Below are 12906 nucleotides of genomic sequence, written 5' to 3' on the forward strand. Positions count from 1 at the left end.
CTGGGAATCTTATACCACCCATCTCCATCTGCGTTGCTTTTCAAATGCTTGTTTGTGCGCCCAAAGGAGCAGCAGGCTTTATCGGAGACTTCGGAGTAGCAGAAATTAGGCAGGATATAAGTTTAAACGATCTTAAAGTTGGCTTTTGTTATTTTACAGACACGTGTATTGCTGCTGCCTGATTCTACAGACTCTAAAACAGCTTAGGTAGATCGTTGCTATGAAATAATAATTGGTTATATTTAAAAAGCCAAATCCAGTCTGTTCTCCATTAAAACCCCTTCTCAGCAAGTTTTGTAAGAAAGTAAGGCGTTTTTCCCTGAATTTCTAAAGGAAAGCAGAATGGGGCCTTTAGGATAGTCTGCGAGTCCCAACCATCGTAGCGGGTGGGGTGGGCAGATCAAATGTGTTAAGGAGATCAAATGTGCTCAGAAATAGCCTGATACGAGGGACTTTGTGTAAAATGGAAATTCAGAAAACAACAGAAGCTCAGGCTGTGCAAGGTCTTTACGTATCATCGGGGGCCCGGGATCCAACAATAGCTCCCCAAAGTTGTGTTGATGTCACTTTGCTAAACTATCTAATCCCAGGCAATCGCAAAGCTTGGATTGTGCCCTAAGAAATAGGATAGTAAAACGTTAATTTCATTGATTTGATATGCAAATTGAAGCCAGTACTGTACTATTCTTGTTTTGAGCTTTTTTTCCTTGTTGGGTATGATATGTAGCAGGCTCTAAGGCAATAAAGGCCACCTAATAAGGCATCTCTAAGGCAGCTATCATTTTAACGAAAAGCAGGCCAATGAGACTTCGGCAATGTTTAATATAAAACAGGAAGTTCACAGAGTTATGGGAATATTAAGAGACATAATATGGAAGTATAGCACCAACCCACTCTAGTTTGACTTTGGTAAAGAAATGTTATTGCAAAGTTATTAGGATGTTGTAAACTGCCCAGTCACTTAGGTGAGATGAGAAATGCAGAAATTTAATAAACGCATTTTCAAAAGTTTGTCTTCTAATTACCAAGATCCTGGACTATACCTTACATTCTCATTAAATACAATAATAGCTAGAGTAGGAATTTGATAGGCACAAAGTAGGATGTTACATTGTGATAATATATATATTATTTTTAATGTGTGTCATTGTGTTCACGGAAAAAAGTGACAGTAAAGCTTATCTTAAACTAGTGAAGGGATTTTATTGTGCTTATGATTTTAGTATGTTTAAGTTTGACATTAGCATTTATTTTATATATAGTAACCATTTTATATTGATACTTATAGTGTTATCATGTAATCATTGTTTTGTTATTTTGTAATCATTGTTTTGTAGTTAATTGCTTGATCAGATGCTTTATATATATATTGGAAAAGTAAGGGCTTCATGCTTTAGGTATAGGTGATTGCTTATATGAAAAGAGCACAGTAAGGGGAGGGGGAAAAGGAGTTACGGATGGAGCCTGGGTTGCTGTGTGAGTCATCATCTAGGAATTATTTTTTTGTGCCATCTTATGCCTAGTACCANAAAAGGTGGAAGACATCTTTTCTGGTTGTTGCCTTCATCTCTCTACCAGCCACGAAGAGAGATGGGGTCACCCAACTCTATTTTGATCAAAATAAAAGTTGTTTGCTTGCTGAAACCTCGACTCAGGAGTTTCTTTGGCTCTTTTAAATTCCTGAGTAATGCTGGGGCAGTTGTGAGGCTAAGTGGAAAACCTTACACTATGTTAAGATAACCACCAAATAAAATACTTCATGAGAATTCTTTAAAATGACAAATTCAAACTGGGCTGAATAGTAATCACAAAAACCAAATGAGGAAAAAGCATAAGGTAAAAGAGCAGTTAAAAATTCCTTCTATTTCCTTCTTTGTGGGAAAGCACCATTGGCCAGCTGCTATCCTTTATGGGAAAGCACCGTTGGCCAGCTGCTATAAGGGAGGCAATTACTGAAGGATGAATTATACCAGATTAGTCTTTTATTTTCTATATAGTAACTAGATGACATTAGCAGCATCAAAGTTAAAAGAGTCAAAAGCTTATTTGTGAGCATTTAGTGCAGGTATCCTCTCATCTGGTGACCTTCCCAAGTATTGGTTATAACACCCATAATCTTAGGTATCATTGCCAAAAACATAACTCCTTTTAACAGAATAACAGGATACCCTATACCATTTCAGACAAATGGTTGTCCAATCTCTTCTTAAAAACTTCCAGTGTTGGAGCATTCACAGCTTCTGGAGGCAGGTTGTTCCACTGATTAATTGTTCTGTCAGGAAATTTCTCCTTAGTTTTAGGTTGCTTCTCTCTGATTAGTTTCCATCAGCTCCTGCCTTCTGGTGCTTTGGAAGATAGCTTGACTCCCTCTTCTTTGTAGCAACCTGAGATACTGGAACACTGCTATCATGTCACCCCTAGTCCTTTTCATTAAACTGGACATACTCAATTCCAGCGACCGTTTTTGTTTTAGCCTCCAGTGCCCTAATCAGCATTGTTGTTCTTCTCTGCACTCTTTCTAGAATCTCAACATCTTTTTTACATCGTGGCAACCAAGTATAATCTTACCAAAGCATTATAAAGTGGTATTAACACTTCACCTGATCTTGATTCTATCCCTGTTAATGCAGCCTAGAATTGTGTTGGCTTTTTTGGCAGCTGCAGCATACCGATATTCTGCCTTAGTTATGTGCACCTCTTTCCACTTTTTATACTTGTCCTTTTTGTCTTTCAATTTATCAGAGAATTCTTTATGCAGCCTTGCTGGTTTCTTTTGAGAGCTGTTATTTTTCTTCATTGGTATTGTGCTAGACTAGGCTTTTATAATCCCACTTTCCTAAGCTTCTTGAGTTGTTTTCCCCTTGAGGATTCTCATCCATGGAATCCTTCCCAACTCTAAGTTCATTGAAATTAGCTGTCTTAAAATCCAAGACTCTAGTTTGACTTTGTTCTATTGCTTGTGCTTGCATAATGTTGAATTCCAATATTGTATGATCACTCCCCCAAGGTTCCTGTAGCTTCAACACTTTCTATCATTTCATCTCTATTAGTGAAAATTAAATCCAATATGGCTGATCCCCTAGTTCCGTTCTCTACTTTTGGGGACACAAAGTTATCTGCTAGGTTTGTCAGGAACCTGTTTGATCTTTCACTTGGTGCAGTGTTTGCCTCCCAGTTGATGTCAGGGTAGTTAAAGTCCCCCATTACTATTGTGATGTGCTTCCTACATACCTTAATTAGCTGACTAGCAAAAGGTTCATCTATTATTTCCTCTGGTTGGGTGGCCTGTATACATGTCATTTCCCCCCTTTTATGTATATTGACCCAAATGTATTCAAGACAGTTTTCATCAATGTTGTGCTCTATTTCTGTAGAGATGTAGTTATTTCTTATATATAGTGCAACTCCACCTCCTCTTTTATTTGGTCTATTTCTTTTAAATAATTTAAATCCCTCTAGCTGTATATTAGAAACTTGAACTTGGTGATTCCAAAGTTAAATATTAAACAGCACTAAACCTTATTGTAGAAAATAACTGTGTTCAGCATATGACATTTTATGGCTTAGGCTGAGAGAGGACTGGCCCAAAGTCACACAGCCGATTTTCATGCCTAAGGCGGTACTAGAACTCAGTCCAAGTCTCCTGGTTTCTAGTCTGATGTCTTAACTGCTAGGCCAAACTGGTTCTAGTGGATTGAATGGCTGCCCTGCATAATAGCATGCAATCTCAGGACAAGGTATTTTTGGTTTAAGGCAGGGGTAGGCAACCTTGGCTCTTTTATGACTCGTGGACTTCAATTCCCAGAATTCCTGAGCCAGCCACGAGTCATAAAAGAGCCAAGGTTGCCTACCCCTGGTTTAAGGGATCACAGAGAGTTGTTATATGCACTCCCTCTGCACTCCAAACGCGTATTTTAAACTTCAAATCCCACACACTGTACAGTCCCACTATTTTCCTTTCATTCTATTTTTTTCTATTGCCTTTACCATGAAATAGTCCCAAAAAATCAATTGTAACCTTCCTATTTTTTTCACAAGTCACTGATTAAGTCTTCTCGGGAATCCACAGCTTGAACGCTTATTATAAAGATGCTTTGTTTTTTCCCCCTCATAGTTATAACTACTTTGACTTTCAATATAAAATACATTTTTTTCTTTTGTGGTTTCAAGCACAATGGGCAGGTTTGGAATTTTGAGTTGTTTTTGCTTTGGTGTAAATCAGCTACCATTGAAAGTCCTGTGTTGTTGTTTTTTTAACAGAATTCCTCTGGGCCCCCAAGGTTATAAAATCCTTTTTTTGACTAAACAGGGGAGGTGAAAAAGATATCTGCAGATGCTAAATGGCCAACCGCTGTCTTAAGGTATTTGCAGAAAGGGAATTGTCATATCTTATACCAGCCTTTCCCAGTCTGGTACCCTCCAAATGTATTCCCCAATGACTGCCAAGGAATTCTGGGAGTTGTAGTTTCAACAAATTTGGTGGACACCACCTGGGGAAGGATGTCTTATCCCATCAGTAAAAAGACAGACTATATGTAACCTTAGGCAGAACCCTTGTCAATCTAAATTATTGCATGTGCTACCACCATTCCATAAATAATACAATAATAATAATAAAATGGATTGTCATTTTACTTGAGAGTCACAAAGGTAGGTATGAAATTTAGATTTTTATTTTGTTTGCTTTCAAAATTTTAAAACCTTTTTGTAAAGCAGGTATCAAAAGGTATATATAAATTTAAAAAATACTAATTAGGGCAGAAACTATTAAGGAAAAGAATAATAATTTTAACAAAGCAATCCAGTATTTAACACCACATTGATGGATCCATGAGAAACACTGAAAAATATATAGATACAGGTTTTAATCCTAGACTGCTGCATTCACAGATGAGAGCAAAAATATCCACACACCAAGAGATCGGATACTTTTTGTTTTTAATTTATTGTAGCTAAATTTCTAGCAAAAAGAGAGGTGTATTTCAATTTAATATAGGTTGCCCACACACACCACTGGGCCACGGTGGCTGCAGCTCTTTTCAAACATTTTTAGATGGTCACTTCATGCCAGGTGCACAGCACATAAGGATTGTTGCAACAGATATCTAAAGAAACAGGAAAATCCCTTCACGTTCAAGTTTTGCGTGATTTAACAATCTTTTCGGGTACTTTTACGGAAGAAAATAAAAATAGTTTTATGTCTGGAGTCCACAGATAGGACTCAAGATATATCGCTGATCGCAAGGGAACCCTTAATTAGGAAAACGGGGTGCATTTTTTTATTTTGGGTGGCTTGAAGGGGACACAGATGATCATGCCACATGAATAGACAAAAATAGATTACAAAATGTGGGCCATGCCCATTCTGGGTGCTGTGAAGACTGCAAAAATTGTAGCGCTGAAAGGGCACAGCTGTCCACTCCTGGATTAGAATGAGAAATGGAAAAATAAGGAGTATGCATATGGGTGGAAACTGAAATTACAGGTAGTGCTCACTCAATCAGTTTCTTAGAGCAGTGGTTCTCAACCTTTTTAATGCCGCAACCCCAACCGGTCGTAAGTCGAGGACTAAACCGCTCGTAAGTCGAGGACTAAACCGCTCGTAAGTCGAGGACTTTCCCTGCCCGGGAGCGCCGCCCATGCGTGGTTCCGCCCCCTGCGCCGGCCGAGGCGTAGCTGGAAAGCGGCAGAGACGGAGCAGGCCGACCACCAGCTGGCCTAGCCCAAGGGAGGTAAGGCACCCACCGGAAAAGGGGGGGAAATGGCGGACAAAAAAAATGGCGGACAGCCTTGCTTGGCGACCCCCATGAAATAGTCGCTCGACCCCAAATGGGGTCCCGACCCACAGGTTGAGAACCACTGTCTTAAGAGGCAGTTCAAAGTTACGACAGATGTAATTCCTGGCTCAGTTATGATCATAAGTCAAGGTCTACCTGTATCTCTCACTGAGAGATTTGAGAAGAATAAATTAATAGCATCTACCTGCCTTTTAAAAAGCATATAACTTACTATTTTCCTTTGGGTAGAATAAGAAAAAAAAAAGAAAAAAACCCACTTTGGATAGCCCCAAGAGAAATGGAAATCTCAACTTTTATTCAACACTTTCTGATGTTAGTGTACAAACCAAAAATTCTGGTTATATCCTAGCTCTGGCTCACAAATGGTCCAATTTTAAAGTTGTCAGCATCCAGAGATGTCCTTTATTTTGTTTTTTCGTTGAAATCTTGTATCCATTGGGTCAAAACCTCTTTCCTTAGCTCCAAACACTGCCCAAGGAGGAGTCAGTGCTACATAGTCAGCAGAAGTGAATGTTTTAATTCCTCCACTCTGTTCATATTCATGGACCAATTCTTGAAAGCGATCATAGTCAATCCAGGTGTGCCATTTCCCTTCGATCTTGAACTAAAGGAAAAAGCAGATGTATAATTGTGATACAGAGGGGTGGGTTGTTGTTTTTTTTTAAAGAAATGTTTGTTCTAAAGATGTTTACTATAATATATTGATTCAGACAAAACTGAAACAACACACTCAGCTTTTCTCCAAGCTGGTCACTCTCCATGTGTAGTGGTTTTAATCCCCAGAACTCCCCAGTTGAATGACCATTGCTAAGAATTCTATGAGCTAAAATCCACACATCTGGAAGACAGAAAGAGTGGAGAAGACTGTACTGAACAATAATACTGTTTCTTGTTTGGATTAGTGTCAGCCCAGCCATTTTTTTCTTCAAAAAACCACAATTAAATCTTTCTTTAGTGTGATGTGTGATCTAGCCAAGTTTATTGAGCGTCTCTTAGATATAATGGACAGCCTTAAAGCAATGTCTATGGATACTAAGACTTCTAGTGAGTTAATCTCTCCCACTTCCCTCCACTTCCAGATCCTAATAAGTATATCAAATCTAACCTTTTTAATGGTCATAGATCAGTAAGTATGCATCTCAATTCTATACAAGTTCCCTAACTCTGCTCTTTACTCAGATGTTACAAATTAGTACAGCCTGCTCTACCAAGCAGAGATTTTTGATTAGAATAGAATAGAGCTGGAAGGGACCTTTGAAGTCTTCTAGTCCAGCCCCCTGCTCAAGCAGGAGAACCTATACCATCCCAAACAGGTGATTGTCCAGTTTCTTCTTGAAAATTTCCAGTGATGGAGCACCCACGATTTCTGGGGGTAAGCTGTTCCACTGGTTGATTGTCATGGGTAAGGAGCAAAGAACTTCCAGAAGTGGCTCAAAAGACTGGGAATCTCTTCTCATTTGGAGAACAGGAGCATCACACGTTTTTCTTGGATGGATTAGATTTCCAATTTTGAAATATTCATACATACCTATTATTTTAACTGCTCTTTTACCTCACTTTTGCAATTCCCATTGTTAAATTTATACTTGTTGTGACTTGAATGCTGGACTCCCTCACATAGTATCCAAAGATGTCACTGTGACCACATATCTAGGATCTTTGCCTCATTTAACTTTGGATTTAAATTTTCCAAATAGCAATCAATCACAGATCTGGCAGGCCTTAGATTAAAAAAAAATGCTGGTAGTCAGCATTGTTAGAAATATGTTTGTTTACCCAGGAAAAAAAATGGAAGAAGCTGAGCTGATAGAAAGTATCCTGCGGGACTAGAAAGAGTAATATGAAACCATCTGACTAGAATGCCCTTCTGTTAAATAAGTATTTTGAGATTGGCCCCACCAAAGAGGACAGCCTGTGGCAAACTGGCAAAGTCATAGCAACCTTTTACAGCAACCAATAACATGGCCTGAATCCTGAAGAGGCCTGTGGCTCAAAAACATTAGCATCCTTATTTTAAAAATGTTTGTTTTTATTGTTTATAATAGTCATAAAGCACCTTCATGATCATTAGATAGTCCTCAATTTACGACCGCAGCTGAGACCAGAATTTCCATTGCTAAACAAAGTGATTGTTAAGTGAATCACACCCGAATTTACTATCTTTCTTGCCACAACTGTTAAGCAAATCACTGAAGCTGTTAAGTGAATCATGCGGTTGTTAAAGTGAACCTGGCTTCCCCCATTGACTTTGCTTGCTGAAAACTGGTCAGGAAGGTTGCAAATGGTGATCGAATGAACCCCAGAATGCTGCAAACACTGTAAATGTGAAGAGTCGTGGTGGTGCAGTGGTTAGAAAGCTGTACTCCAGGCTGACTCTGCCAACTGCCTGCAGTTTGATTCTGACTGGCTCAAGGTTCACTTGGCCTTCCTTCCTTCCGTGGTTGGTAAAATGAGGACCCAGATTGTTGGGGGTAATATGCAGATTCTGTAAATCGCTTAGAGAGGGCTGTAAAGCACCGTGAAGCAGTATATAAGTCTAAATGCTATTGCTAAATATGTGCTGGTTGTCAAACACCATAATTTTAATCACATGACTGTGTGGATGTTGCACTGGTCATAAAGTGCAAAAGCTAGTCATAAATTATTATTTTTTCCGGTGCCATTGTAACTTTGAATTGATTGCTAAACGAATGGTTGTAAGTCAGAGACTGTCTGTGCAGCTGAAAATGAGCCTACAGTGCTAATAATGAATATTTAAATCTTCCTAACCCAAAAGTTTTGGGAAATGACTCAAAGAGGCTTAGAATTACCTTTTTGTGGGCAATGAGGAGACAGTTGGAGTGCTCGTGTTCGCTGGCAATTTCATAGTCTGGGAGGAGGTCAGCCAGATCTTGCACAAAACGCTTCACTTCTTCATGCCAAGGGACGTTGGCCATGGTGAGACTGCTGGCTGAGCTTTCCCCACAGTATGTCACACCCTGTTGAGGAAACATTTTCTTAAGATTAGAGCCCTAGACTTTACTCAAATTCGTTTTTTGAATTTTTTTTCCTAAAAGAACATATTGGCATCTAGTGCAGTAATGTTACAAATTACTGAACGAGTAGAATTATTTTTAAGGTATAACCAGAAGAAAGCAGCCATAAGCAACCACAAGATTAGAGCCCTTGAAAAACAACATTGTACATGTTTGTGGGTGACTGCTGTTTCTAACAGGGATCAGCAATCTGATGGCTGCAACAACCATAAACAGCCTGTAAGTCAGATGTAGTCCTAAACTCTCTCTCCCAGCATCCCACAGTCATGAGAGGCTTAAAAAATCACAATTTCTATTCCTGTAGGGCAGACCCTGAAGTTGAAACTCAAGTACTTTGGCCGCCTAATGAGAAGGAAGGACTCACTGGAGAAGAGCCTAATGCTGGGAAAGATTGAGGGCAATAGAAGAAGGAGACGACAGAGAATGAGGTGGCTGGATGGAGTCACTGAAGCAGTAGGCGTGAGCTTAAATGGACTCCAGAAGATGGTAGAGGACAGGAAGGCCTGGAGGAACGTTGTCCATGGGGTCGCGATGGGTCGGACACGACTTCGCAACTAACAACATTCCTGTAGGGATCCTCCCATTCTTTAAATTAATTAATTACAGGTCAATATAAAGTTATTTCTCATCTCAGGCTTACAGTCTATAAGCAAATGATAAAGGAAAAAAAGCTGGAGAAGGAAAGGTAAACAGCAGTGAGGGCAATCCTTGACTTATGTAACTGAAGTTATGAGGACTCCAAAAAAGCAACTTATGATCTGGATTCAAAGTTACGCTGGCCATTCCCTCCCACAGTCATGTGACCACTTTTTAGGAAGTCAGCAATTGGCCCACATTTATGGGCATTTGCAGTGGCTCCCGGTCATGTGACTGCGATTTATGTTGTTGCTGTAAACAGGCATTTACTTCTGGTTTCCAGCAAAAAACCCCATCCCACAGTGAACAATGGGTTTGCTTTACAACCACCATGTTCACTTAACAACCACAAAAAAAGTCATAAAACCAAGTGAACTGTTTAAAGACTTTCACAACTAATGACCGTAATTGGGGGCTCAATTACGGTCATAAGTTGAAGACTACCTGTTTCAAAATATCACATCTTAATATTACGCTGGCTTAAGAATGATTTTTCAGTTCAACATAGGAAGGATTTCAAACTGGGTAGAAAATGAATCTGCAGGTTGGCCCTGCTCTTTTTCTATCCAGTCTCCACAGATTCAGCTGGAAGTCTTGAAAGGTCCAAGCAGATATTCCCAAGAACCTTACAAGCAGGGCATAAAAGTAACAAACCTTCACATTGTCTGTCCTCAGCGAGTAGTGCTGCCTCTGAACCTGAATGTTCTCTATCATGTGGGCTAATGTTCTTCCGCCATGAATTCATAGGCTACTTGGCAAAGCCTTTTAATTCAGAGTTAGTTATGTACAATGTAAAACAAGGGGGAAGGGTACAGACTGAGTCATGTAGAATGTAGATTAAAGGGGCAGGGTATAGACTGAAAAGCAAAATCTGCCCTAAAACGTTTTGTGGAAGTATTTGGAATCAGGCCTAGTCAAATTTGTCATTTATCATACATTTATCTGAAAAACAATGAACTCACAAGAAAGGTCAAATGTGGGAAGCAAGAAGGGCCCACCCTAACAATCAACACCTCACCTTAATTTCTATGAAATCTGGCTTGCCAAGAGACACCAAATCTGAATAAGCTTTCAGCTCCTCCACATTCCAAGCTTTCACCAGTGTTAATCTGTATACAGTGCGCTGTTTCTAAAAAATTTGGGAGAGAGCAGTTTTCAATTACAACATGCAATAGTAGTACATACAAATAAAAGGATATGAGCAGGAGTACATTCCAGCAGGAGTGGTGCTGAATTTAGCATCAGGCTTTCAACTGAAAAGAGCACTAAGCCAATCAATCTGAGTACACATTTATTTTAACTATGACAGTTCATTGTAATCTGAACTTTGGACTTAAAGAATGTAATTTGTAAAGGTTTTGATGACATTATGATCACATACAAGAACCACAACCTTTCCCACTATTACTTCAGTGTCAAGAGGGAACCAAACATAAGTTGAATGCCATACCTTTTCAGCTAAGGCTTGCAAGCTATCTAGAAACCGCTGCCAAAAGTCTTTAAAGAGAGGTCTATCAATCTTCTTCAGACTATCTTTGGTGCTGGCATCCACACTGACATACAGCTGTGTGACAGGCTGGAGGTTCCTGTTTGTGAGGCAACAGTGAAAGCTCTAAAACTGGAATATTGCTACTCAAGTTTTTTAGGGGAAAAAAAGCTAAAATTCAATATATTTTAGATGGCAGCTGCTCTGGATTTCAAATTATTTCCAAGAGCACGTGTGACATTGAGGTCCAAAGTGGGGTAGTGTGGATATACAAAGCTGTTCTTATCTAACTTTGGGCATCTAGCATGATAGAGACTAAATTAAAAACGTAAACTTTGAGGCCATATGTACCCTCCAAAATCCTTGTGCTCCACAGTCTCTCCAAACATGACTTTCAATTTACAATTTTCAGAGAGACAGATGGGAGAAAGTATTAACTAAGGAAATAATCACACCAACTGTATTTAATTAAGTTAATTTAATTTTAAATTCATTCAGAGCTAGTTATTCTCCAAACTCCAGCCATTACTGTATCTCTGGCCTGCCTACTTTTCACAATGAATCTCTCAGCACACTATCCCAACTGTAGGCTGAAGTAACAGAATAACAAAGTTGGAAGGGACCATGGAGGTCTCTTCTAGTCCAACCCCCTGCTCAGGCAGGAAACCTCATATGATTTCAGACAAATGGCTATCCAATCTCTTTGCAGCACCAACAAATGGGAAGGAAGAGGTACAATTTCTTAGGATTATCACCTAATTTCCTCTGGAAACTGTGCATTTGTAACCAAAAAACTTGAAATATTGCGATGATGCAGCAGCTTTAGGAACTGGTTGATCTGTGGGTACATGATTGGCTCCCCAACAAGAGACAGTGCACAATGCTTGGCCTCCATCCCTTCTCTGAAACGATCATTTCTCACGCCGGGGACTCCTAAAAACAGAATAAAGTCATTTCCAACCAGAATGGTGAGAATAGTTTGCAGCAGTGGAATAATTCAGGGCCAGAAGACTGCAGGCAACCCATCTCCCCCTCTCTACACTCCTTTTGTGACTCCATGTCACAAAAGTACATGTAGTCCTCAACTTTGAAGTATGTGTAGTCTTTGACTTTGGAGAACAGGTTGACTCCCTCTTCTTTGTGGCCACCCCTGAGATACTGGAACACTGCTATCATGTCACCCCTAGTCCTTCTCTTCATTAAACTAGACATACCCAATTCCAGCAACCGTTCCTAAAACATATAAGGAACGGTTGCTGGAATTGGGTATGTCTAGTTTAATGAAGAGAAAGACTAGGGGTGACATGATAGCAGTGTTCAAGTATCTCAGGGGTGGCCACAAAGAAGAGGGAGTCAAGCTATCCTCCAAAGCAGACAAGAAGCAACGGATGGAAATTAATCACAAAGAGAGAAGCAACCTAGAACTAAGGAGAAATTTCCTGACAGTTAGAACAATTAATCAGTGAAACAACCTGCCTCCAGAAGCTGTGAATACTCCAACACTGGAAGTTTTTAAGAAGAGACTGGACAGCCATTTGTCTGAAATGGTATAGGGTTTCCTGCCTGAGCAGGGAGTTGGACTAAATGACCTCCAAGGTCCCTTCCAACTGTATTATTATTATTATTGTTGTTGTTGTTGTTGTTGTTGTTATTGTTATTGTTCTTGTTAATAATAATAATAATAATAATATACTTACAACCACAATTGAGCCCAAATTTCTGTTGCTAAATGATGCAGTTATTAATTAATTAATTTATTTATTTATTGTTCGAATTTATATCCCGCCCTTCTCCTTGCGGACTCAGGGCGGCTGACAATCAATTAAAAACACCAATAACAACACAAAATTTAAAATTAATTAAAATGAAATATTTAACTTGTCTAATTTAAAATATAATTAAAAACTCCTCTAAAAACCCCTCTTAAAAATTACCCTAGGCCAGTCCCGCT

The 12906-nt window shown here is 39.4% G+C and overlaps 1 protein-coding gene across 1 annotated transcript in view; it reads right to left on the bottom strand.

Annotated features, from left to right (window-relative positions):
* Positions 1 to 6071: 6071 nt before the first annotated feature.
* The window catches only part of TYW1 (tRNA-yW synthesizing protein 1 homolog), a 21875-nt gene continuing 15040 nt past the window's right edge, over positions 6072 to 12906 (bottom strand). The window contains exons 12-16 of the mRNA XM_015817192.1: positions 11711 to 11888; positions 10920 to 11055; positions 10488 to 10598; positions 8609 to 8776; positions 6072 to 6402 (exon numbers count right to left, since the gene is read on the bottom strand). Coding sequence (XP_015672678.1) covers positions 6181 to 6402; positions 8609 to 8776; positions 10488 to 10598; positions 10920 to 11055; positions 11711 to 11888 — 815 coding nt within the window. The 3' untranslated portion in view covers positions 6072 to 6180. The remainder of the gene's footprint in view (positions 6403 to 8608; positions 8777 to 10487; positions 10599 to 10919; positions 11056 to 11710; positions 11889 to 12906) is intronic.

Source organism: Protobothrops mucrosquamatus, unplaced genomic scaffold, assembly GCF_001527695.2.
Source record: "Protobothrops mucrosquamatus isolate PMUCROS unplaced genomic scaffold, P.Mucros_1.0 scaffold562, whole genome shotgun sequence".
Classification (NCBI taxonomy): Eukaryota; Metazoa; Chordata; class Lepidosauria; order Squamata; family Viperidae; genus Protobothrops; species Protobothrops mucrosquamatus.